This window comes from Macaca nemestrina, chromosome 4 (genome assembly GCF_043159975.1).
Source record: "Macaca nemestrina isolate mMacNem1 chromosome 4, mMacNem.hap1, whole genome shotgun sequence".
NCBI lineage: Eukaryota > Metazoa > Chordata > Mammalia > Primates > Cercopithecidae > Macaca > Macaca nemestrina.
In genome coordinates, this window is record NC_092128.1 from 106,876,968 (window position 1) to 106,901,450 (window position 24,483).

Genomic DNA, 24,483 nt, shown 5'->3' on the forward strand with positions numbered 1-24,483 from the left:
TAGGATTAATCTCGTAAAGCTGGAATTGGGTCAAAATTAAAATTGCAAAGCCACAGGCCAAGCAATGTCAATTCTCAATCTGTGGGGCTGCTGAGGCTCCCAAATTGCCTTCCAGAGAAATCAAAGAGCATTATTTTTAATCTAATGGTTGGAAATATCCTTCCCAACAGGCAGGGGTGGGGTAGGTCTCCAAATTAAGGAATACTGGTAAATAACTCTCAGCCATCTCTTTCAGCATCAGGGGGAAAATGCAAATAGGATTTTTATCATTGTAAAATTTATATTTGTGAAAGCCTTGTTCAATCAACTGCAATTTCCACACACACAAAAAATCACATGTAAGAATGTCTGCCAAATAGAAATAAAAATAACAGCTAACCTCTTTATTAGTGCTTTTTAGGTGTCAAGCACGATGATAACTGCTATATATGCACTAAGCATTCTCTCATTTAATTATCAAAATAATCTAAAGCAGGTATTTTCTTCACTCCATTTTACAATGTGGAAGTAGTACAGCCTAAGAGTGGATTATATAATCACTATGTTAATGCTGCCTTCTCCTATCCAAAAGTGCCACTTTATATTAGTAACTTATCAATTTGGATCACAATTTTTAGCACAATCTCAGCACATTTTTTAAAAAGCAAATACTCATTAAAGAATACAGAAGCAGTAAAAAGAGATCCTAATAAAGGAAAGTAAATACCATGATTAAAATTGTTTTAATCTTTACATAATGGCTTTACATAATTAAGTTTTACATAATGGCTTCAAAAGACTGGCCAGATTCGATGTTATCTATAATAAACAGCCAAATATCTGCTGGCCGCGAGACCAAATAACTATTATCAGCAAAAATGGTAAAATAGGACATGCACCACAGGAGAGAGGAACCATGCAGTTTTACCTATCCTATAAACAGACTTTCAGTCACTGACAATGCCACATTGAAGCTAATATAAGAACTTGAACAAAGTTAATTTGACCAAATATTGTCGGCCTTTATGATCTCAAAACTATGCCCTGCAGATAAACATTAGCTAATTTCTTCTTAATTACTTAAATGAGGTTCTGAAATGGATTATAGCCCTGTAAAACACAAAACTGCTAAGGACTTAAAGTGAGCAATTTAAAAGTATTATTCATATCATTCACATCATAATTTGCTAACCTTGAAGATAATTTTGAAAATCCCATTTTTTTATCTTTGAATAAGTGCTTAAATATTTATTTGATGATGATTAACAATTTCAGTGAAGCATTAACAAGCTCATGGACAAGAATCAAGCTTCAGTTCCCAAACTACTTACTGGAGCCTAAGCAAGCCAGGAATTTAACACAATAGGAAGAACCAGGGATTGTATGCTCCATCTAAGACATTAAAAAATCAATTAGAGGCCAGGGATGGTGGCTCACACCTATAACCCTAACACTTTGAGAGGCCAAGGCGGGCAAATCACTGGAGGTCAGGAGTTCGAGACTAGCCTGGCCAAAATGGTGAAACCCCATCTTCACTAAAAATTAGCTGGGCATGGTGGGGGGGGCTGTAGTCCCAGCTACTGGGTTAGCTGAGACACAAGAATCGCTTGAACCCAGGAGGCAGAGATTGCAGTGAGCCAAGATCGCGCCACACTACACTCCAGCCTGGGCATGGAGCGAGAATCTGTCTCAAAAAAAACCAAAAAACAAAAAATAAATCAATTAGAAAACAAAAATGTAATATGGGCTACCCAACACTTGTCTGTAGGCGGCTAAATTGGCCACAAGTTTGTAACTCCCACATGAAAGCTTAGAACCAGAATCTGAAGCTGTTTTCCTAATATAATTGCTTCCTGTCACAGAGAGTCTATATAACAGATTATAAATTTTGATGAGAGCAATGTAGTTTATATACAGGTGATACTCATCTTGTCACATATTTACATGTCCTGAGTGGGAATTAACCATAACATAGAAATAATTTGAATTAAAAAAAAAAAAGAAATAATTTGAATATTTTAAAATGTCTTTGTTTTTGCTTATAAGATCATAGATAATTGTTTTAGTACATATAAATGAACTACCACTATTGAAATGGCATTTTACCTGCTTAAGAAATCGGTCAGATGCGTGGCTGTGCTTAGCTAATACGCTTGGCAGAGCAGGATTGGCATACTCAAACTGAGGATTGTAGGTATAGTCAGATTTGAAGAATCTCAGTTTTTCTTTCTCTAAGTTGATGGGTTTTATAGCAGTCAATATACAAAATTTCTTCCCAGAAAAGTCATCTCCCTTTTCAAAGCTTCTAGACAGCTGAGGCTGTGGCTTTGTCTTTGGAAGAGTGGAGAAATGGCACCACTTGCCCTTGCTTTTGGGTTTAGGTGGCAGTACTATGCCATTCCCTGTAACAGAGATATCATGTGTAAACTTTACAGGACTCGACACTGAACTAGTGACAAAAACAGCAGGCCGCCTTTCCAGGCAGTACCAAGTACCACTGCTTGTCACAGGCACCAGGGCTTTCATCCTGCGAGGATCTTTGCTACGAGAAGTGTTAGGAGATTTGCTGGGTTTTCTACATCTTTTGGAGTAGGTGGAGGAAGACTGTTTTTGTGAGTGATACTTTTTTTCCTCCTTGCTCTGTAGTAGGACATTGTAACTACTGGTTCCAGTTGTGAAAATGTCTTTTAGCACTCCCGAGGATAAATGTGAAATGCTTCTTTTGCTGTCAATGATCAATGAATCTTCTGCATTTAGAACAGACTTCTTAGCAAGTTCTTGCTCAGGCCAGTGAAGCTTTTCTGTGTTAATAAACAAAATCAAAACAAAAGAAATAACAAAGATACCAGATGAAGCAAATTGTTTATTAGGAAAGGTATTCTGAAGATTCTTTAAACTTCGTAATTTTGCAATAATCATTAGAAAAAAACATTTTAAATATTAAAAGGATATATTACTAAACTTTGGTCATGCTAGATACTGTCATTTCTCTTCTCTATGAGTATATATAAGTTAAATTATCTATAAAAATCCTTAGCTTCAAACCATTTAGATGATCAAAGTCTAATATGTGAGATAATATACATAAATAATCTGAATACTTGATTCTACAAAAGAATGTAGATTTCGGCTGGGCACAGTGGCTCACTGTGTAATCTCAGCATTTTGGGAGGTCGAGGCAGGCAGATCACTTGAGCAGGAGCTGAAGACCAGCCTGGCCAACATGGTGAAACCCTGTCTCTACCAAAAAATACAAAAATTAGCCAGGTATAGTGGTGTGCCCCTGTAATCCCAGCTACTCAGGAGGCTGAGGCATGAGAATTGCCTGAACCCGGGAGGCAGAGGTTGTTGTGAGCTGAGATTGTGCCACTGCACTCCAGCCTGGGTGACAGAGTGAGACCTTATCTCAAAGAAAAAAAAAAAAAAAAAGAATGTGGATTTCATAGAAAGCATATATTTTAAAATAGTATTTTCAGTAATAAAGTAAAATCCAAGGCACTTTCAAAGGTAATACAATCTTGAAATTTGGAAATACATAAAAGGTAGCTATCAGTAAAAGAAGAACAACAAAGCCTTATTTACTCAAAAACCACTGTTAAGATTAAACAGATGGCATCTTCAAGCATGTTTTAGTAATGTCACTTAGTATGAATAACTGGTTGATTTTCTTCATAATTCTAAGCTGTATGTTAAGGTTAAAGAAAAACAAGCCTTTTTTTCTTGGCAAGTTAGAAAAGCAAATTTTAAGACTATTACAAAGGTATTAATATATCAAATGGCAAGTGAAGGAGAGGGCAGCTTTGTTTTTAGAACTCGCAAGTGCTTTAAGCAGGTAAGAATCACTGGATATACTGTTGAGCATTCACTACTTTAAAACTGTGTTGATCTGCATTCTTTCATTCAACAAATACGTAGAATACTACTGATTCAGCACATGGCTCTGATAAACAACCGTATAAACACATTGTTCTTACCAATAATCAGCTTCTAATCTGGCTCTGAAGACAAGGCATTCCTATGAAGATTTCAACAATAATACAATGTAGTATATAATTAAACATGAAAAACAAAAGACTCAAACAATAACCTATAGTTTAGATGAGGAAGAAAGCAATGTGAAGAGAAACAGATGAGGAGATTTCAAGTAGACCCTTAAGGGTTTTCAGACTCAATTTTAAACTGATGAAGTTTGTCTTAAATACATCTCATCTGAACAAGACTCCAGCTCAACTCCTGTCAATAAATGTTCACTGAATAAACAAGTGAATAAATAAATGACCCTAAACATGCAATTCTGCAACCATTCTGAATAAATATGTACTTGTAGTTCTGGGACCATTCAAATATGAGATTACTGCAGACATGAAAATATAACAGGAAAGACCCTAAACCAGTGGTTCCTAACAGAAGGGGATTTTACCCTCCAGGGAACATTTGGCAATGTCTAGAGACATTTTGGTTGTCACAACCGGGGAGAGGCTACTGGCATCTAGCAGGTAAAGGCCAGGGATGCTGCTAAACATCCTTCACTGCATAGGACAATCTCCTACAACAAAGAAATATTCATTTCAAAATGTCAATAGTATCAAGGTAGAGAAACTGTGATCTAAATATTAGTTTTTAAATTCCAGGAGTCATAGAGTCTAGGGTAAAGAGACAGTACTAAAGTAGATAATAATCAAAATATGTAAGGTATTTAAAAGTCCTTTTTCTTACATTTTCTAGGCCAGCATGTGAAATCTGAATTCTGACGTCTAAAAGATAACACAGCTATCTCTAAAGCTTGCAGGGGCTAAATGTCTATTATATGTGTGAGTTTAGAGGTAGGAGCTAGATTACATAGGGTCATTGAAGACAGGTTGTACAAAGAAGCTGTTCAATAAATGTTAAAGACTCAACAAGACAAAATTAACTGGACAAATAAACAAAACATTAATCATAGGCTGGTAGCTCCCAGTTTCTCAGGAGTTTCATAGATTTGTGTGTCGTCAACTAACAGTCAGAACTGGGCAGGCCAGGCAAACAGGCTAAGGAAAACCAGGACACAGGCTGTAGCCCGAATGCCCAGGAATAATGTTGGTTTCCCTAAAATGACGCCACAAGCTTAGGAGACAAGGGGTGATAATGAAAAAAAACCGAAATAGACATGAAAAGGGAAAGTATAAAAGAACTCAAATAAGCATAAGCCTAGGAAGTACAGTAAGGACTAGCCGGAGCTGGAAAGGCAAAGGGAGGAAATCAGGTTGTTTTCTCAACTGATCTTCGTAATAAAAAGGGACGGAGTTACATCAAATTAAAATAAATAAATAAGACTACTCTGAAGAATTTCTGTTTTGATGATTCACTACATATATGTTGTGCTGATTTTTTTAAAATGAATATTCAATGTAAAAATGCTCTTTGTTTTCTAAGACCTAGTAGCTTTATGACCAAAGAACTGGACTTGCCGAGTTCTGTGGTCATAAAGCATCAGTGACCTCCAAATTCACAATTTCGTGCCATCTGAAACAGCCTATACATTTCCAGATACTAAAAAAAAAAAACCGTCCTAAACCACCTGTCAAAATATTCAAGGAGGAGTGAAGTATGGCAGCGGGATGACAGTATATGCCTGACAGAACCTCTCTCCCCAGGAATTACAGCATTTCAGTTCACTTGCTAATTATCTCCTGAAAAGCTTAGCACGAGTCCTTTTGAAGCTCCATCTGCTGCTGAATAAAGTTTGGGAGTGTTAATGGTCTATTTATTTTACAAATGCCAATCCTGTTAAATGCTGGATAGCCCGTGAAGTTCATAAAAGTGGAGCACATGGTCCTTCACACAACTCATACAAGATGGATATAAATTAATTTCTCAGAGTCACAGTAATTGTATTTCAGTTGCATTAAAAACTATCATAGAACCTAAGAGATTGTTTTTGTAATTTTAAATACTATTGCTTATTTTGTGAAAAAAAGACCTGAACATGGTTAAGAACACTAAGAGGCTGATAACATTTGACACAATTTATTAAAGAACATCCTATTCTCTGAATCCTTTTTCCTGAATTAAAACATTTTTAAAGCATAAACAGACTTATTTGGAGGAAGTGTAGCTCGTGTTTTCCCAGAAAAGTAATAAGGTAATTAAAAAGCATACTTTCTCACATTAAAGGTACTCATTATATAATGTAAAACTTAAGCTACAAGCAATCTGTTTCACTATAATATTGGGAAGAACGAAAATAATTTGTTGATAGAAGAAAATTGTTCACCCCAACCTGATTACCCATACTGAAGAAAAAAGGGTAAATAATATTTGTGCATTAAAATTGACAGTCTATTCACAAGTAGATGAATATACCGAAGTAATCAACACAATGAAAGCTTAGTATATATCTAGAACAGGAGAAAAGGATACCAAGATTCCTGACATCCATTCCCAGCTCTTTCAATGACCTCTCTGTAATATTAGCCTAATCATTAAGTCCATCGTTACCTCCCGTTCCTCATCTAAAAGAATGGGGGAAAAGGGAGACACTGCTCTCTAAATGCAGTGTTTCACAACTGTGAGTAGGTGAGGTTTCATAGGAATCAAGAGGTCTCTGGCTGAAAAGGAAGATCACCAGAAAGAAAGCCTGGTGGCAAATACTATTCAACCAGTTTTGACCTACAAAATGGAAATTTCCGTGGTTCACTAATACTTACAAAACCTGAGAATCTGGGATAATTTTATACCACAAAACAATAGGTTACTTGATTACAAACAAAAGAAAGGCCAAAACAAAAAAAAATAATCCCCAAACAAGGTAAACTTTAATTTTATCAAGAATTTCATCACTTAAAACTCAAAAGAAGCCAGGCACAGTGGCACATGCCTGTAATCCCAGCTATTTAGGAAGCTGAGGCTGGAAGATTACTGGAACCCAGGAGTTTGAGTCCAGCCTACAGAACATAGCAAAACCCCAACTCTAAAAATCAAACGAACAAACAAACAAACAAAAACACCTCAAACAATATGAACAGTAGAAAGGATAAATTGTGGTAGGCTCATACAACAGAAGACTATACGGCAATGAAAGGAAAACTGACATTGTAAGCAACAATATGGATGTATCTCAGACAATGTTGAGCGAATGAAGCCACATCAAAAGATTATATAGTGTATAATTCCGTTTATATGTAGTCCAAAACAGCAAAACTAATTTATGGTATTAGATGTCAGAATAGCAGTTACCTTTGAGGGATGAATCATAATCTAGGAGGAGATACCAGGAAACCTGCTAGGTGCTGGAAATGTTCTCTATCTGTTCTGGGCAATGGTTATGTATGTACAAAGTCATTGGCCTGCACATTTAAGACTTGTAAACTTTATTTAAGTTACACTTTAATTTTTTTAAGGATGTATAAAATCAGTATCCTTAAAAATACATTTATTGCTCAATTTGTCCACACTATAACAGATAATCTATTAACTATAGTATCTCTAAATTCAATAGCAACCAATGTAGCTTATCAACTTTAAGAAAATGAGACGAAAGGCACTGCTAATGTCATTGAGGAATTCAGAAACTTGACTGTACTTTAGGATTCCTAAAAATTTCACAGTCCCAGGTAAGAGCAATTCAGTGTTGCTCTATTAGTAACTTATAATGGGACACTGTTGTTTTGGGGTCAGAAACTTGTATGTTTGTTGTTTTTACAGTTAGAAATATACAGAGTAGTCTAGATACCCTTGATGGTGATGGTTGTGGTAAGAGTGAGCATTATACATCATCTAAAACAACACTGAATGTGCCAGAAACAAACATGGCTTTCCCTTGGGATGGACAAAACTCCTAACTGTGGTCTATGAGGTCACTCTCGGTCAGATCCTTCTGCCTCTGCAGCCTCACCTCACACTGTGTTCCTCAGTTTCTCCACTTCAGCCTTCTCTCACTTTGACCATATCTCATCCTTACCATGCTCTCTCCGAGCATACTTCTTCACATGCTACTCTCTGTGTCTGCTGGGCCCTTCTATCCCTCTTTTTCTTAGATTAATACCCACTCATCTTTCAGTTCAAATAGCACTTGGTCAGGAAGCCTTCCTTAACTCTTTCATTTTAGAACCTCATAACACCTTATATCTCTTCTTCGAAGTCCTTTATCATGGTTGCAGGTTTATATTTGTTGTATGACAGACTTCCTCAACAATGAAATTATAAGCTTTTTTACAACATACATCTGTGTTTGGTTTTGCTTATTCACTATCCTGCTTATGAAAGGGTGGCCAGAGAAGTAGACAAGGGAAGAGAATATTTGAGAGGAAAGAAAGGGTAAAAGACTTAGTTGCCTGACCATTGTGGAAAAAATAATCCCAGGAAGGCAAAAGAAAAATGAAACAATTAGTGATGTTGAAGACAAGTTTTAATGGTAAGTTTTAATGGAAGTACCTGCCGCTGTAGAACAAATAGGAGCTATGTGCCTAGGTATATTCATCCTGTATGGCCTAACGCTGGCCTTAAGACTTTCGTTTCCAGTATTTTTAAACATTCATCTTTGATATAAAGACACTTCATTTCTGGAATGACTCATTAATCACTTCTTACATCACATACAAAATAAAGCCAATAGGAAATCATAAATGAACATAATCTTACATGGTTTCTCACAGCATTTTGTTAATGAATGAACTAGATGTCTTCTATTTTGAAAACAACAAATTTATATTCAAGTGAAATAGGATTTTCCCAGGTAAAAATTATTACATACTTGCCTGTGATTAAAAACCTAAAAACCAACACTTGAGCAAACCATCAGATAATGTGACACAGATATTAAATGAAATCTTGAGGTTGGGTTTTGTGGCTCAAATCAGTGTACAGTCACTATAATAGTGAGCTGATTTTCCTAGTAGTTGACAACATGGGCTTTGGAATGGAGCTGTCTGGTATGAATCTTGGCTCTGTTTATTAATAGCTATAACCCTGACCAAGTTACATAACTTCTTTGTGCTATAGTTTCCTTATCTGTAAAATGGGATGATAATAATAATACATACTTCGTAGTACTGTTGTAAGGATTTTAAAAGTTAATATGTGTGAAGTGCTGAGAACAGTGCTGGACTATAAGTAAGCAGCCTCTGTTAACTATTATTAGTATCACATTAAATATTATATTCAGCTCCTACAGAAACACCACATGGAAAAATGTACATAGGGAAATATTTTGAATCATTAAATTTGAATTCCAAGGCAAATTTCATGTTAATAAGGTAATTAATCTATATTTTAGAATCAAGATTTTAGTGGCTTTAGTATAATAAACCCTCTTTTTTTTTTAAATCCCAGAAGCTAAAGTAGAACCTTCTTTTTTTTTTTTTTTTTTTTTTTTTTTGTGACAGGGTCTCAATCTGTGACCAAGGCTGGAGTGCAGTGGCAATTCTGGCTCACTGCAACCTCTGACACCTGGGCGCTCAAGTGATACTCCTGCCTCACCCTCCAAGTAGCTGGGACTACAGGCGCGGGCCACCATGCCCGGCTAATTTTTAAATTTTTTGTAGAGATGGGGTTTTGCTGTGTTGCCCAGGTTGGTCTCGAACTCCTGAGCTCAGGTAATCCATCTGCTCTCTGCCTCACAAAGTGCTGGGATTACAAGTGTGAGCCACTGCACCCAGCCTGAGAACCTTCCTCTTTGAAAGGCCATGAGAAGTCAAAAAAAACCTTTTCTGATTTGATTCCATTTTTAAACAGCAGAGATAGCATATACTAATAAGTCAAAAGTGGGTAAGATATTACATAGGAAGTGATTTCAGAAACAAGTAATTGCTTCATTCCTGAAATATAAAATAATGAGTCTGTTCTATATTTGTAACAACTTTTAGAGCTGAAAAAAAAATGAACACATTTCCATCAGTACTCTTACCACAATCAAGTTCTGCTAACCAGAAAGAAGAACATGGCCATCTTAAGATATCAATGAATCGTGAGGGAATGACCAGGGGAGAGGAGGGCATGTTTTCAGCTTAACTCTCTACATGAAGTTTCTGGCTGTCCAAATTGGGTTTTTCTGATATCGCAGTGAAATGCTGGGCACCGGGCTCTAGAATGATTTCAACTAGTTAAGTACTATATAAGAGAGAAAGTAGTCTGAAAAATGACCCAGTTATTTTTAAAGGAATTGTAAATTAGAGGCCTGAATGGTCTCAAATGGCTATTTGAACTTTATTGTACTATAGAAATTCACTGCCAAATTATTTACCTCAGGGTTTGCAAACATACAGGGTTGGACTGATAAATGTACCGCCACTAAATTATAGGAAGGGAAATGAGACAAGAGGAGTGGGTCTACTACTTTCTAAAGTATCTCTTCTCAAACTTCTAACTCAACATGTTGACATATCAAGAGATCACTCTGCATGACTAAATGATCAGAGTATCTGCTTTCTAATACTAATATTATTTTATTTGTATCTCTACAATGATTGTTACGGTTTGGGAAAATAATTTTAATCTATGTGATTTCTCAGTTAAATAATGTGCACTGTGACAGAAATCTACATTTTTCTTCAAGGCACTGATTCTATGGAGAAGATGTTGCCCTCCCCCACCCCCCTGCCCAATTGTGATTTTTAGTTGTCACAATTATGGGGTCGGGGCAGAGAACAGCATCCCACAAGGAAGAATTATCTTGTCCAAAGTTAACAGTGCTAGGCTGGGCACAGTGGCTCATGCCTGTAATCCCAGCACTTTGGGAAACCGAGGTGGGAGGATCACCTGAGGTCAGGAGTTCCGACCAGCCTGACCAACATGGTGAACCCCTGTCTCTACTAAAACTACAAAAATTTGCCGGGCGTGGTGGCGTGCGTCTGTAATCCCAGTTACTCGGGAGGTCAAGGCAGGAGAATCGCTTGAACCCGGGAGGTGGAGATTGCAGTGAGCAGAGACAGCGCCATTGCACTCCAGCCTGGGTGACAGAGCGAGACTCTGTCTCAAAAACAACAACAACAACAAAGTTAATGGTGCTGAGGTTGAGAAACCTTGCTCCATATTTAGGAGGTATGGTACTTTTAAGTAACTTTTGACATTTTAATTGTGTTTTAGGACGAAAGTAGCATCTACATCAAATCACATTTTTAAAAACTCTAACGCCAATTAAAGTTGCCTTTTCAATCTTAGCTCCTGTAACTATGTTTCCTGTCAACATAAATGAGATACATCGCGGCAATGTCATGACTGCACAAATCAACTCTGTATAACACTGAACATGAAATAAAACAGTATAAAATTAAAATCATGTTTTCACTGGCAAGGGGTTTGGTTTTTCAGTTAGAGTGCTCACAGAAAAATAGTCTATTAGGTACTGCATTGTTTTAAAATTTAAAATTCCGGCCTTATTTTGGCACTAGTTTGAGGAGTAGGTATTTCCCTTTACTCCGTTGTTCTTCGTCATAATTCTGAACTGTCAAAACCCTGCCTTGCAAAAATGTTTGCGTACAGAATCAAATGCTGGGAAAATGGCCTAGAAAATTACTCTAAGATTACGTAAGGTTTTTTTTTTTTAATGGCTAACACGCATAGCGATTTACAAATAGTAAGAGTCAAGTTCTGTGCTCCCAGAGATCGAACTGAATTTTTAAAAATGCAGGTAAACTTTCAGACTTTCTGACCTGGGGTCTGTTTAAAGACCCATGTTTTACCCTTGGTATAATCTGTACTGTAAAATGGCCTATTATAATATCAACTCAAAATGTTCTCACTGTTTAAGAATAAAAGCATACACACACAAATATACACAGTATAAATACTGAAATACAGATGTGTTCTTTCACTTAGCTTATTTTTTCTGACTATTCTAGAAAATTATGAAGCTTAATCACACACCTAGCGTGTTTTGAAAATAAGATTTAACAATCTTTGGATTGTACCTTTGTAGGACCAGCAACCGGTCTATTATTATAATATTTTTCACGAGATTCCACAGCATGTACTTACTGATAATAAGTGACGAAAGGAAAAGGGGCCGATTTCTCTCTTCCCTCCGCAGGCTTTTCGCGAGCGCCTCCTGAGCGCCCCGCAGGGGTCGGGACGCAGGGTGGAGTCCCGAGCGGCGCGCCCAGCCGGTAGCTACCATTACCTGGACCCCGGGCGGCGGGACCCCGATCCGCCCCGCACCCCCGCCGCGGCCAGCCCTTCCCTGCACTCACCCGTCACGCGAATGGACTCCAGCATCGTTCCCCCGAGGCCCGGGGCGGCGGGCTCCGCGGGCTCAGGGGAAAGGGCCGCGCAGGGGCGGGCCGGGCGGCCCCTAGTCTCTGACCCGGGCCTCAGTGGAGGGTGCGCGGCGGGAGGCGGCTGTCCGCTACCTGGAGCAGGATAAGGAGGGTAATGGCGGACGAAGACGTACGGACACTGACTGTGAGCAGCGCTTCCACCAGCCCGCAGATGCTGGAAGATACACACGGCGGCCCTACGGTGCCCGGCAGCGCTTAGAACCTGCCACCGTGACGTAGCAGCTGCGCCGGTTGCTAGGAAACTGCCCCCGGGGTACGCGCGCGCTGAGCTTCCCGGAGCCTGCGCGCCGCTGGGGGCGCTAGTGCGACGAAGGCCGGCGGGCAGCGAGAGAGAGTGGGAGGAACTACAACTCCCGGCGTGCGCAGCGCGGGCTAGTGTCTCCAGGGCTTGTGGCTGTGCCCGCGAGCGGCTGGGGTCTCCCGCTAGTCGGATAACGCATGTTGACTGATCTTTCAGAGACGTTTGTACCCGTTTAAAGGGGACTGAACTCCATGGTGCGCTGTGACACTTGGCCCTAACTGCAAATAGCAAAGCCAGTCCTTCCGCTTAGGAGGTGCGGGGAAGCTAAAACACCTTTAGGTTGAGCTAGTAAGAGTGAAAAGTTCAAGAGGCTCAATGACCACTTGACAGTACCCCAGCATACTATCCTTAATACTGAAATTCACACTGTAGCTTGTGATTCTGCAATTGATAAGGGCTTAATGTCATTTTCAGTTTATTATTCATTTTCACATTAGCAAGTGTGAAAATTTAATCTTTTACAATAACTGGGAGGCAGGCCGCGGTGGCTCATGTCTGTAATCCTCGCACTTTGGGAGGCCAAGGCGGGTGGATCGTTGGAGGCCAGGAGTTGGAGACCAGCCTGGGCCACATGGCGAAAACTCAACTCTACTAAAAACACAAAAAATTAACAAATCGTGGTGGCGCACTTCTGTAGTCCCAGCTACTCGGGAGGCCGAGGCAGGAGGACTGCTTGAGTCTGGGAGGTGAGCATGCAGTGGGCCATGGTCGCGCCACTGCAGCACTCCAGCCTGGGTGACACCGTGAAACTTAAAAAAAAACCAGTGGGAATGGGAAATGTAGACTAAACCATTCAACAAACATTTTTTGAGACCCTAACGTGTGCAAGGTTCTGAGTCAGGCTTTGAGGACATCAAGGGGAATGAAATAAGCCTAGTGGAGCTTACAGTCTAGGAAGAGCTCATGAGATGGTGCTGGCAACTGTCAGTCTTCAGACAGTTACATCTCGTCTTCATCCTCAAGGCTGAGGTAAGACATGGAAATAATGGGGTGTGTTTTCAAACTCAGGAACAAAAGAAAGTTGAATATCAGGACCGTCAAACTCTGAGAATGTCAGACAACTTGTGAGAAATTGTTTCTTTTTCATCACTTAGGAGAGAACAGTGGAAATATAACTATATCACAAATACTGGATAACCTCACTTCATATTCTGTCTTCAAATCCTGTGAATACTATCTTCGAAATACATCCAGAGTCTAGCCGCTTGCTACCACTCTGGTTCAAGCCACCACCACCTCTTGTCTGGATTATAGCAGTCTTCTAGACTGTCTCTGTATTCCCACCCTACCCTCTTTCACACTGTTCTCAAAACTCAGTGGCCAGAATGAACCTGTGAAAAAATCAGATCATGTCACTCTGTTCAAAACCTTCAGTGGCTTCCTTTCCTGTGAAGTCCTTTATGACCTAGCCTCCTGTCACCTCTTTGATCTCATCTCCAACTACTTCCTCCCCCATAGACACACTGGCCTCCTTGATATTCCTCAATTCCAGGCACTATTTCACCTCAAGGCCTTTGCAACTTGGAATTCTCCCCGCATGGAATGTTCTACCCTCAGATATCTGCAGGACTATCTCCCTTGCTTCCTCAGGACTTAACCCAAATGTCACTTCTTCGTGAACCCTTCCCTGGCCACTCTATTTAAAATTCTACTCCTTCATATTTCCTATAGCCCTTCTCTGCTTTATTTTTTTACTTAGCACTTAACATTGTCTAATTTATTACATATTTTATTGATTTATCATAACTATTATCTGATATTTTATCCCTAGAATAAAATTTCCACAAGTGCAGTGATTTTTGTTTGTTCACTGCTATATCCCCGCACCAAGAAGAGTGACTGGCACGTAGCAGGCCCTCAGTAAATATTTGTGAATTAATGAATAAGTAGACAATAGAAAGTGTGTGCATTTATAATGATAACTAAAATAATATGGAATTATATCAAATGGACCAATAGATGAAGAACAAATCTGCTTTGGGTTAAAACACTTGCTATAGTAATGAGCAATGAATCTGTTGCATTTGTAAGAGTAGTAATTCTTGCAACATATGTCCTAAGGAAAAAGGCTCTAAATGAACCATGCTGTTGGCTTCCTTATATACCCAGAATTCTGGAAGCTGTTTTCCAAGTTTGCTATAAATGCATCTATACCTCTACAAATTTCTAGTTTTTAAACTGCAGTTTAAGAGCAGTTTAAGAGCTATTTCTCAAAAAAGTCTGTCACTGTAGTTTAAGAGCTATTTCTCAAAAAAGAAAGCCTCCTAAAAGATGTTACCAAGTCATATGTTCAGTGTCTGTGCAGTTTACTCTGAATGCTTTTACTAAAGTATGTTTAATCATATTGCCTATTTTCATTATATTTTAAGTAACCAAGATATATATTATCTTCCTGATTCCACAGGTATTTATTTATATAGAAGACACTGGGCTTGGTGTTTTTGGAGTATATAACAAAACATGATACCTATCCTCAAGGAAAGTCCTGACTAGTAGGGAAGATTTTCTTTTTTTTTTCCTTTTTTTTTTTTTTTGAGACGGAGTCTCGCTCTGTTGCCCAGGCTGGAGTGCAGTGGCCGGATCTCAGCTCACTGCAAGCTCCACCTCCCAGGTTTATGCCATTCTCCTGCCTCAGCCTCCCGAGTAGCTGGGACTACAGCGCCCGCCACGTCGCCCGGCTAGTTTTTTGTATTTTTTAGTAGAGACGGGGTTTCACCGTGTTAGCCAAGATGGTCTTGATCTCCTGACCTCGTGATCCACCCGTCTCGGCCTCCCAAAGTGCTGGGATTACAGGCTTGAGCCACCGCGCCCGGCCGGGAAGATTTTCTATAAAATACATGCATGTGTGTATATATATGTACATGCATACATACATATAAAAATTAGAAAATGTTGTGTATTCTAATTTCAACATGTCATTAAAATTAAGAATGCCAAAAATAAACAAATTTGATGCCTCTGTAGTTAGCCTACCTGAAATATTACTTCATTCTTTACTTTTATAATTATTTTTATGTTCACCCTACCAATATTTTCCTGTGGACCATTTTTAAATTTCTTTAGTGATAAGTACCATATAAAGGTATTTATCAATGTAATCAAAACATTTTTAAAATCTATTATCTGTGTATTATTGAAGCACTCTTGCTAACAAATTCATGAATACAAAGAGTTTATCCAATTTCTTATAAAACTTGTACTGTTACCAGCTCCTTTTACTATTCCCATCTATGCAATTATTCACCCTCATCAAGCTTTCTGCATCTGCTTTGTTAATTACTGATTTGTGCTATGCCTGCTTAGTGTTTCCATTGGGTTCAGCATCTGCAGCTGTCCAGTTGGCTGCTTTTCAGTCAGCATTGTTTTTACATATCCACAAGAACAATGAACAATCTCATCTTTCTGAGAAATTTTCCTTTATACCTGTTTCTACATTAACCATTAATATTGAGACAAGATGATTGACTTAATTATGTTACTGCTCCATTTTTAGGGCTCTAATTTCAAGATCAAGTTAGGAATTTATTAAAATTGCTTTTGTTTTTATTTTTATTTATTTATTTTTTCTTTTGAGACAGAGTTTCGCTCTTTTTTTTGCTCAGGCTGGAGTGCAGTGGCGTGATCTTGGCTCACTGCAAACTCTGCCTCCTGGGTTCAAGTGACTCTCCTGCCTCAGCCTCCTGAGCAGCTGGGATTACAGGCGTGCGCCACCATGCCCGACTAATTTTGTATTTTTAGTAGAGACAGGGTTTCACCATGTTGCCCAGGCTGGTCTCAAACTCCTGACCTCAGGTGATCTGCCCGCCTCAGCCTCACAAAGTGCTAGGATTATAGGCGTGAGTCACTGTCCCTGGCCATTAAAACTGATTTTAATAATTTATGTTTACCTTTAAGGATGCCCTTCACCCTTTTTAAAGTTTTATTAAACTTAAATTTTTCAATAATAACCAAAAATGCCATTGCAGTTGTCTTGCTGAGATATACTCACTTTCCTTTTATGGTCATCTTTATGTATTCTAGAAGCATTGTATTGTGGATCATTTTGATTAATGAATATCTGTAAGGATTATTTCCATTTAATTTTAGATTTAAAATAATAGAAAAATAGGTGTTTTGATAGAAATATTGTTATTTTATGTGTGGCAGGATTGTTATGTTATAGGTAAAGAACTTTTTTATTTTATTTCACTTTTTGTTTTGGGACAGGGGCTCACTCTGTCACCCAGGTTGGAGTGCAATGGCATGATCATCATTCATGCCATGATTTTACCTAAGTCTCAGCCTCCCGAGTAGCTGAGACTACAGGCATGTGCCACCAGGCCAGGCGAAATTTTTATTTTTTTTTTGTAGAGTTGGGGTTTTGCCATGTTGCCAGGCTGTTTTTGAACTCCTGGACTCAAGCAATCTGACTGCCTCGGCCTCCCAAAATGCTAGGATTACAGATGTGAGCCACCATGCCCAGTAATTAACTATTTTTTTTTACTTCGTCAGTGCTTGTTTAATTAACTACTCATGTTTATCTGTATATTGTTTTTACATGGTAGAACAGATGTTGACAAATGTTTATTTACTATTCATAAGTTAGTTGATGGAGTTTTGGTATAAAAAAAGTAAAAAAAGGTAAGTTATACCATCTGTGTGTAATAAGAGAAGATCATTTTCTTTTTAGAAAAAGAGATCAACATCCTGCTTGTTAAAGATTCAGGAGACGTTTGATCGTTTACCTTGATAGGGCATAAAGGCTAGTAAAGACCAAGAAAGAGGAAGAGAGAGATGGGGTCTGGACAAGGCTGCCAGAAAGTGTTGCTACTGGAAGAAAAGTATATTATTTCACTTTTTTTTTTTTTTTCAGAGACAGGGTCTCACTCTGTCGCCAAGGCTGGAGTGCAGTGGTGTGATCATAACTCCTCAGCTCAAGCGATCCTCCCACCCTGGCCTCCCAAGTAGCTGGGACCACAGGCACTTTTTGTAGAAATGGGGTCTTGCTTTGTTGCCCAGGCTGGTCTCAAATTCCTGGCCTCAAGCAATCCTCCCTCTGTAGCCTCTCAAAGTGCTGGGATTACAGGTGTCAGTCACCACACCCAGCCTATAATACTTCACTTTCTATAGCAGAAGTTCAGTTTTTTAAGGCATATCATGCTTGCAACTGAAAAAAGTTTAATTTATTAAAAAGAGGTTTTTATCTTATTAACAAAAAATGAATTAGAACACTATATTTACTTACTTGTAAGTTTCAGATGAGAAACTTAAAAAATGGGGAGGGAAGCTTCTGCAGCCTATGGTTGTAAAAGAACAGAGCAACTCTAGTTGCAATACCTCAGACGCTGATAAGCATTACCAGAAGTCTCAGGGCAAACTGTAAACAATGTTTCTCGATTCATAAAACAGGAGGAAAAACAAAGAAATCTAGAAAATAGTTGGTAGAATTGATTTTTCCTTGGCTTTTAAAAAAATTTCATTTGGGAGGCCGAGATGGGCAGATCACGAGGTCAGGAGATCAAGACCATCCTGGCTAACGCGGTGAAACTCTGTCTCTACTAAAAATACAAAAAAATTAGCCGGGCGTGTTGGCGGACGCCTGTAGTTCCAGCTACTAGGGAGGCTGAGGGAGGAGAATGGCATGAACCCGGGAGGCGGAGCTTGCAGTGTGAGCCGAGATCGCGTCACTGCACTCCAGCCTGGGCAACAGAGCGAGACTCCGCCTCAAAAAAAAAAAAAAAAAAAAAATTCAGCACAGTTTGAATGCTTTCAGGATGTCTATATCAAGAGAATGGAATGTTTTGCAGCATGTCTATATTCAGGAGAATGAAAAGCATTAAGTGGAAGTCAAATAAAAGAATGCTTTGTGAAACGCCTCTGCCTTTTCACCTCAATGAAAACAGAACAGCACAAAAACCCTGGGGAACACTGTGATTTTATATGTGTGTAAATGATGTTTTTAATGTTTGTTGGAAATGATTAAGGGAGGAAGGATGTTTTTTAATCAGCCAAAAAGATACTGCTCTTAATTATATTTTGGAGAAACCAAGATGTGCATTAACTTAACTCCTTCCAGATATTTAAGTTCCTATTATATACAAGGTAAAAAGATGATGAAAAAGATTGAAACCTACCTTAAAGAACTTACTGATGGTATGTATATACATATGTAAAAATGATGGCTGGGCCTGGTGGCTCACGCCTGTAATCCCAACACTGTGGGAGGCCAAGGTGGGCAGATCACCTGAGGTCAGGAGTTCAAGACCATCCTGGCCAACATGATGAAACCCTGTCTATACTAAAAATTCAAAAATTAGCCGGGTGTGGTGGTGCATGCCTGTAGTCTCAGCTGCTCGGGAGGCTGAGGCAGGAGGATCACTTGAATCCCAGGGGTGGAGGTTGCAGTGAGCAAAGATGGTGCCACTGCACTCCAGCCTGGGCAACAGAGCAAGACTTCATCTCAAAAAAAAAAAGCAATAAAAATTATGTACATGCATCAATCAGTCCTTTAGCATATATGACAGGGATGCTAGGGTAAGTAAATCAGAGTCCCAGTTCTCATAGAACTTATACTGGGAGAAAAAAAACAACCAATTTAACAAAAGATATAATTTCAGATACAGATAGGTGCTATGAAGCACAGCAAATCAGGAAAGTATGCTAGATGGTAGGTAACTTGGAGTGATCAGGAAAGGCCTCTGAGAAAGTACCTTTGAGCTAAGGCTTGAAGAACAAATGTCAGCCGCTTGAAGAATAAGAGTCAGAATTGTTAGGGGACAAGCGATCTAGGCAAAGGGAATTGCAAAGCCAAAAGCCCTGAGATAAGAATGATTTGGCATGATCCCTGGACCCACATGAAGGTCAGTATGATTGAAGTCTAGTAAGCTGGGGGAAAGCGGGTAGGAGAAGAGAGGTAGGCAGGGGCCAGGGAAGGGAGTTTCGACTTTATTCTTTATTTTTAAAAAATTTTTCATAGAGATGGGGGTCTCACTATGTTGCCTAGACTAGTCTGGGACTCTTGGCTTCAAGCAGTCCTCCCCCGTCTACCTCCCAAAGTGCCAGTATTACAGGCGTGAGCTACCACACCCAGCCTAATTTCAGTATTATTCCAAGTGCAATCAGAAGCGACTGGAGGATTTTTTTTTTTTTCTTTTTTGAGATGGAGTCTCACTCTGTTGCCCAGGCTAGAGTGCAGTGGCTCGATCTCAGCTCACTGCAACCTCCGCCTCCCGGGTTCAAGCGATTCTCCTGCCTCAGCCTCCCGAGTAGCTGGGACTACAGGTGCCTGCCACGATGCCCGGCTAATTTTTTGTATTTTTTAGTAGAGACAGGGTTTTACCGTGTTAGCCAGGATGGTCTTGATCTCTTGACCTCGTGATCTGCCTGCCTCAGTCTCCCAAAGTGCTGGGATTACAGGCATGAGTCACCGTGCCTGGCCATTTTATTTTATGTATATATATATTTTTGAGACACGGTCTCACTCTGTCACCCAGGCTGAGTGTACTGGTGAGATCATAGCTCACTGCAGCCTCTACCTCCTGGGCTGAAGTGATGCTCCCACCTCAGACTCCTGAGTAGCTGTGACTACAGGCATGACCCACCACGCATGGCTAATTTTTTTTTTTTTTTGTAGAGACAAGGTCTCACTACGTTGCCCAGGCTGGTTTCGAACTCCTGGACTCAAGTGATCCTCCTGCCTTGCCCTCCCAAAGTGCTGGGATTATAGGCATGAGGTACTGCACCTGGCCCACTGGAGGATTTTAAACAGTGCAGTGACATGACATGATTTATGTTTTTAAAAGCTTGCCTTGGCATCTCTGAGGACAATGAATAAGAAGTTGAGAGTAGAAGCCGGGAGACCAAGTTGAGAGTAGAAGCAGGGAAACCAAGTAAGACCCTCTTGCATTGGGCCAAGTGAGAGAGTGGTGATGGGTCTGAGTGGAAAGGGAGGTATGGAGAAGAAGAGGAGTAGAAGACTCAAGATACGTTCTGGAGGCAGAGTTGATCAGCAGGTTAGTGTGTGAATGGAGTAGGAAGAGTAGAAGGAGGAATTAAACATGACTCCTAGGATTTTGGCTTGAACAACTAGGTGGATAGTTGAAATGGAAAAGACTGGAGAACAGGTTTAGTGGGGAAATTCTATTTTGGATATGTCATGTTTAATATGCCAATTGATATCTAAGCTGAGATCTCTTTTTGAGAGAGGGTCTTGCTCTGTCACCCAGGTTGGAGGGCAGTGGCTCAAACATGGCTCAACCTCCTGCCTCAGCTTCCTATGTAGCTGGGACCACAGGCATGTGAAGGACACCCAGCTAATTTTTTGGTATTTTTCAGATATGGAGTCTCGCTTTGTTGCCAGGCTGGTCTCAAACTCCTCTGCTCAAGCAATCCTTCCATCTTGGCCTCCCTAAGTACTGGGATTGTAGGTGTGAGCCGCTGTGCCCAGCCCTCTAAGCCAAGATTTCAAATAGGCAGTTGGATTTCAGATCTCAAGGAAGAGACCAGAATAGAGAAATAAATTTAGGAGACATTACTACATGGATGGATTTTTTTTTTTTTTTGTAAATGTTTTTTATCTTGTTTTTAATGGACATAATAATTGCACATGTTTATGGGATACAGTATGATGTTTCAGTGCATGTGTACATTGCATAATGGTCAAATTTAAAAATTAATTGTATTGATAGGAAAAGTGTTTGGCTATTTGTATACCTAAATGCTAACAGTGATGAGCTCTGGAATGTGGAACTGCTGGTAATTGTTCCCTTTTTCTTTTAGAGATTTTTGTATTTATTTTTAATAATAAACATATACTAATTTTATAATAAAAATAACAATGAAGTCATTTTCATTTTGAAAAATTAATTCCAATTGAAAAATATTGTATTAGAGCCACTTTCCAGGGTTTTCTTTCCTTTCTTTTTTTTTTTTGTTTTTTTTTTTTGTTTTTTTTGAGGTTTTTATTTCATGAAATAGTAAACAAAATTTTAGATGATTATATGAGATATAACATAAAAGATATAACAAATAATTATTCAGATAAATACACTAGAAAAATGCACTTTTAACTGAATCTCACAATTGAAGTCTTTGAAATCCAATATGTAATTCCTGCATGTATTAAATATCTTGAACTTTAAGTTGTAAGAACAAGATTCAAAAACCCCTAAGACTTCTTTCTTTTTTCTTTAATTATTTTTTTTTATTATACTTTAAGTTCTAGGGTACATGTACACAACATGCAGGTTTGTTACATAGGTATACATGTGCCATGCTGGTTTGCTGCACCCATTAACTCATCATTTACATTAGGTATTTCACCTAATGCTATCCCTCCCCCTGCCCCCTCCACCCCACGACAGGCCCCGGTGTGTGACGTTCCCTGCCCTGTGTCAAAGTGTTCTCATTGTTCAATTCCCACCTATGAGTGAGAACATGCGGTCTTTGGTTTTCTGTCCTTGGGATAGTTTGCTCAGAATGATAGTTTCTAGCTTCATCCATGTCCCTACAAAGGATATGAACTCATCCTTTTTTATGGCTGCATAGTATTCCGTGGTGTACATGTGCCACATTTTCTTAATCCAAGTCTTTGCTATTGTGAATAGTGCCACAATAAACATATGTGTACATGTGTCTTTATAGTAGCATGATTTATAATCCTTTGGGTATATACCCAGTAATGGGATGGCTGGGTCAAATGGTATTTCTAGTTCTAGATCCTTGAGGAATCGCCACACTGTCTTCCACAATGGTTGAACTAGTTTACACTCCCATCAACAGTGTAAAAGTGTTCCTATTTCTCCACATCCTCTCCAGCACCTGTTGTTTCCTGACTTTTTAATGATCGCCATTCTAACTGGCGTGAGATGCTATCTCATTGTGGTTTTGATTTGCATTTCTCTGATGTTTAGTGATGATGAGCATTTTTTCATGTGTTGAAGGCCCTTTCTACATCTATTGAGATAATCATGTGGTTTTGTCATTGGTTCTGTTTATGTGATGGATTATGTTTATTGATTTGCATATGTTGAACCAGCCTTGCATCCCAGGGATGAAGCCAACTTGATCTTGGTGGGTAAGTTTTTTGATATGCTGCTGGATCTGGTTTGCCACTATTTTATTGAGGATTTTTGCATCGATGTTCATCAGGGGTATTGGTCTAAAATTCTCTTTTTTTGTTGTGTCTCTGCCAGGCTTTGGTATCAGGATGATGCTGGCCTCATAAAATGAGTTCAGGAGGATTCCCTCTTTTTCTATTGATTGGAATAGTTTCAGAAGGAATGGTACCAGCTCCTCTTTGTACCCTGGTAGAATTTGGCTGTGAATCCATCTGGTCCTGGACTTTTTTTGGTTGGTAGGCTATTAATTATTGCCTCAATTTCAGAGCCTGTTATTGGTCTATTCAGGGGTTCAACTTCTTCCTGGTTTAGTCTTGGGAGGGTGTATGTGTCCAGGAATTTATCCATTTCTTCTAGATTTTCTAGTTTATTTGTGTAGAGGTGTTATAGTATTCTCTGATGGTAGTTTGTATTTCTGTGGGATCGGTGGTGATATCCCCTTTATCATTTTTTATTGCATCTATTTGATTCTTCTCTCTTTCTTCATTACTCTTGCTCATGGTTTATCAATTTTGTTGATCTTTTCAAAAAACCATCTCCTGGATTCATTGATTTTTTGAAGGTTTTTTGTGTTTCTATCTCCTTCAGTTCTGCTCTGATCTTAGTTATTTCTTGCCTTCTGCTAGCTTTCGAATGTGTTTGCTCTTGCTTCTCTAGTTCTTTTAATTGCGATGTTAGAGTGTCAATTTTAGATCTTTCCTGCTTTCTCTTGTGGGCATTTAGTGCTATACATTTGCCTCTACGCACTGCTTTAAATGGGTCCCAGAGATTGTGGTACGTTGTGTCTTTGTTCTCATTGGTTTCAAAGAACATCTTTATTTCTGCCTTCATTTCCTTATTTGCCCAGGAGTCATTCAGGAGCAGGTTGTTCAGTTTCCATGTAGTTGAGTGGTTTTGAGTGAGTTTCTTAATTCTGAGTTCTAATTTGATTGCAGTGTGGTCTGAGAGACAGTTTGTTGTGATTTCTGTTCTTTTACATTTGCTGAGGAGTGCTTTACTTCCAACTATGTGGTCAGTTTTGGAATAAGTGCGATGTGGTGCTGAGAAGAATGTATATTCTGTTGATTTGGGGTGGAGAGTTCTGTAGATGTCTATTAGGTCTGCTTGGTGCAGAGTAGAGTTCAAGTCCTGGATATCCTTGTTAACCTTCTGTCTCGTTGATCTGTCTAATATAGACAGTGAGGTGTTAAAGTCTCCCATTATTATTGTATGGGAGTCTAAGTCTCTTTGTAGGTCTCCAAGGACTTGCTTTATGAATCTAGGTGCTCCTGTATCAGGTGCATATATAGTTAGGTTAGCTCTTCTTGTTGAATTGATCACTTTACCAGTATGTAATGGCCTTGTCTATTTTGATCTTTGTTGATTTAAAGTCTGTTTTATGAGAGACTAGGATTGCAACCCCTGCTTTTTTTTTTTGCTTTCCGTTTGCTTGGTAGATCTTCTTCCATCCCTTTATTTTGAGCCTATGTTTGTCTCTGCTTGTGAGATGGGTCTCCTGAATACAGCACACGGATGGGTCTTGACTCTGTATCCAATTTGCCAGTCTGCATCTTTTAATTGGGGCACTTAGCCCATTTACATTTAAGGCTAATATTGTTATGTGTTAATTTGATCCTGTCACTATGATGTTAGCTGGTTATTTTGCCCATTAGTTGATGCAGTTGCTTCCTAGCATCAGTGGTCTTTACAATTTGGCATGTTTTTGCAGTGGCTGGTACCAGTTGTTCCTTTCCATGTTTAGTGCTTCCTTCAAGAGCTCTTGTAAGGCAGGCCTGATGGTGACAAAATTTCTTAGCATTTGTTTGTCTATAAAGGATTTTATTTCTCCTTCACTTATGAAGCTTAGTTTGGCTGA

The 24,483-nt window shown here is 39.2% G+C and overlaps 1 protein-coding gene across 7 annotated transcripts in view; it reads right to left on the reverse strand.

The window, feature by feature from the left end:
• Positions 1–24,483, reverse strand: part of MATCAP2 (microtubule associated tyrosine carboxypeptidase 2) — a 66,507-nt gene that overhangs the window by 29,202 nt on the left and 12,822 nt on the right. For 2 of the 7 annotated variants that reach the window (XM_011731430.2, XM_011731428.2), the window contains exons 1-2: positions 12,144–12,474; positions 2,086–2,780 (exon numbers count right to left, since the gene is read on the reverse strand). In XM_011731430.2, coding sequence (XP_011729732.2) covers positions 2,086–2,780; positions 12,144–12,168 — 720 coding nt within the window. In that variant the 5' untranslated portion in view covers positions 12,169–12,474. Of the gene's footprint in view, positions 1–2,085; positions 2,781–11,931; positions 12,475–24,483 lie in introns of those variants that run through there. The other 5 variants (XM_011731427.3, XM_011731431.3, XM_011731429.3 and 2 more) reach the window with 4 other exon arrangements.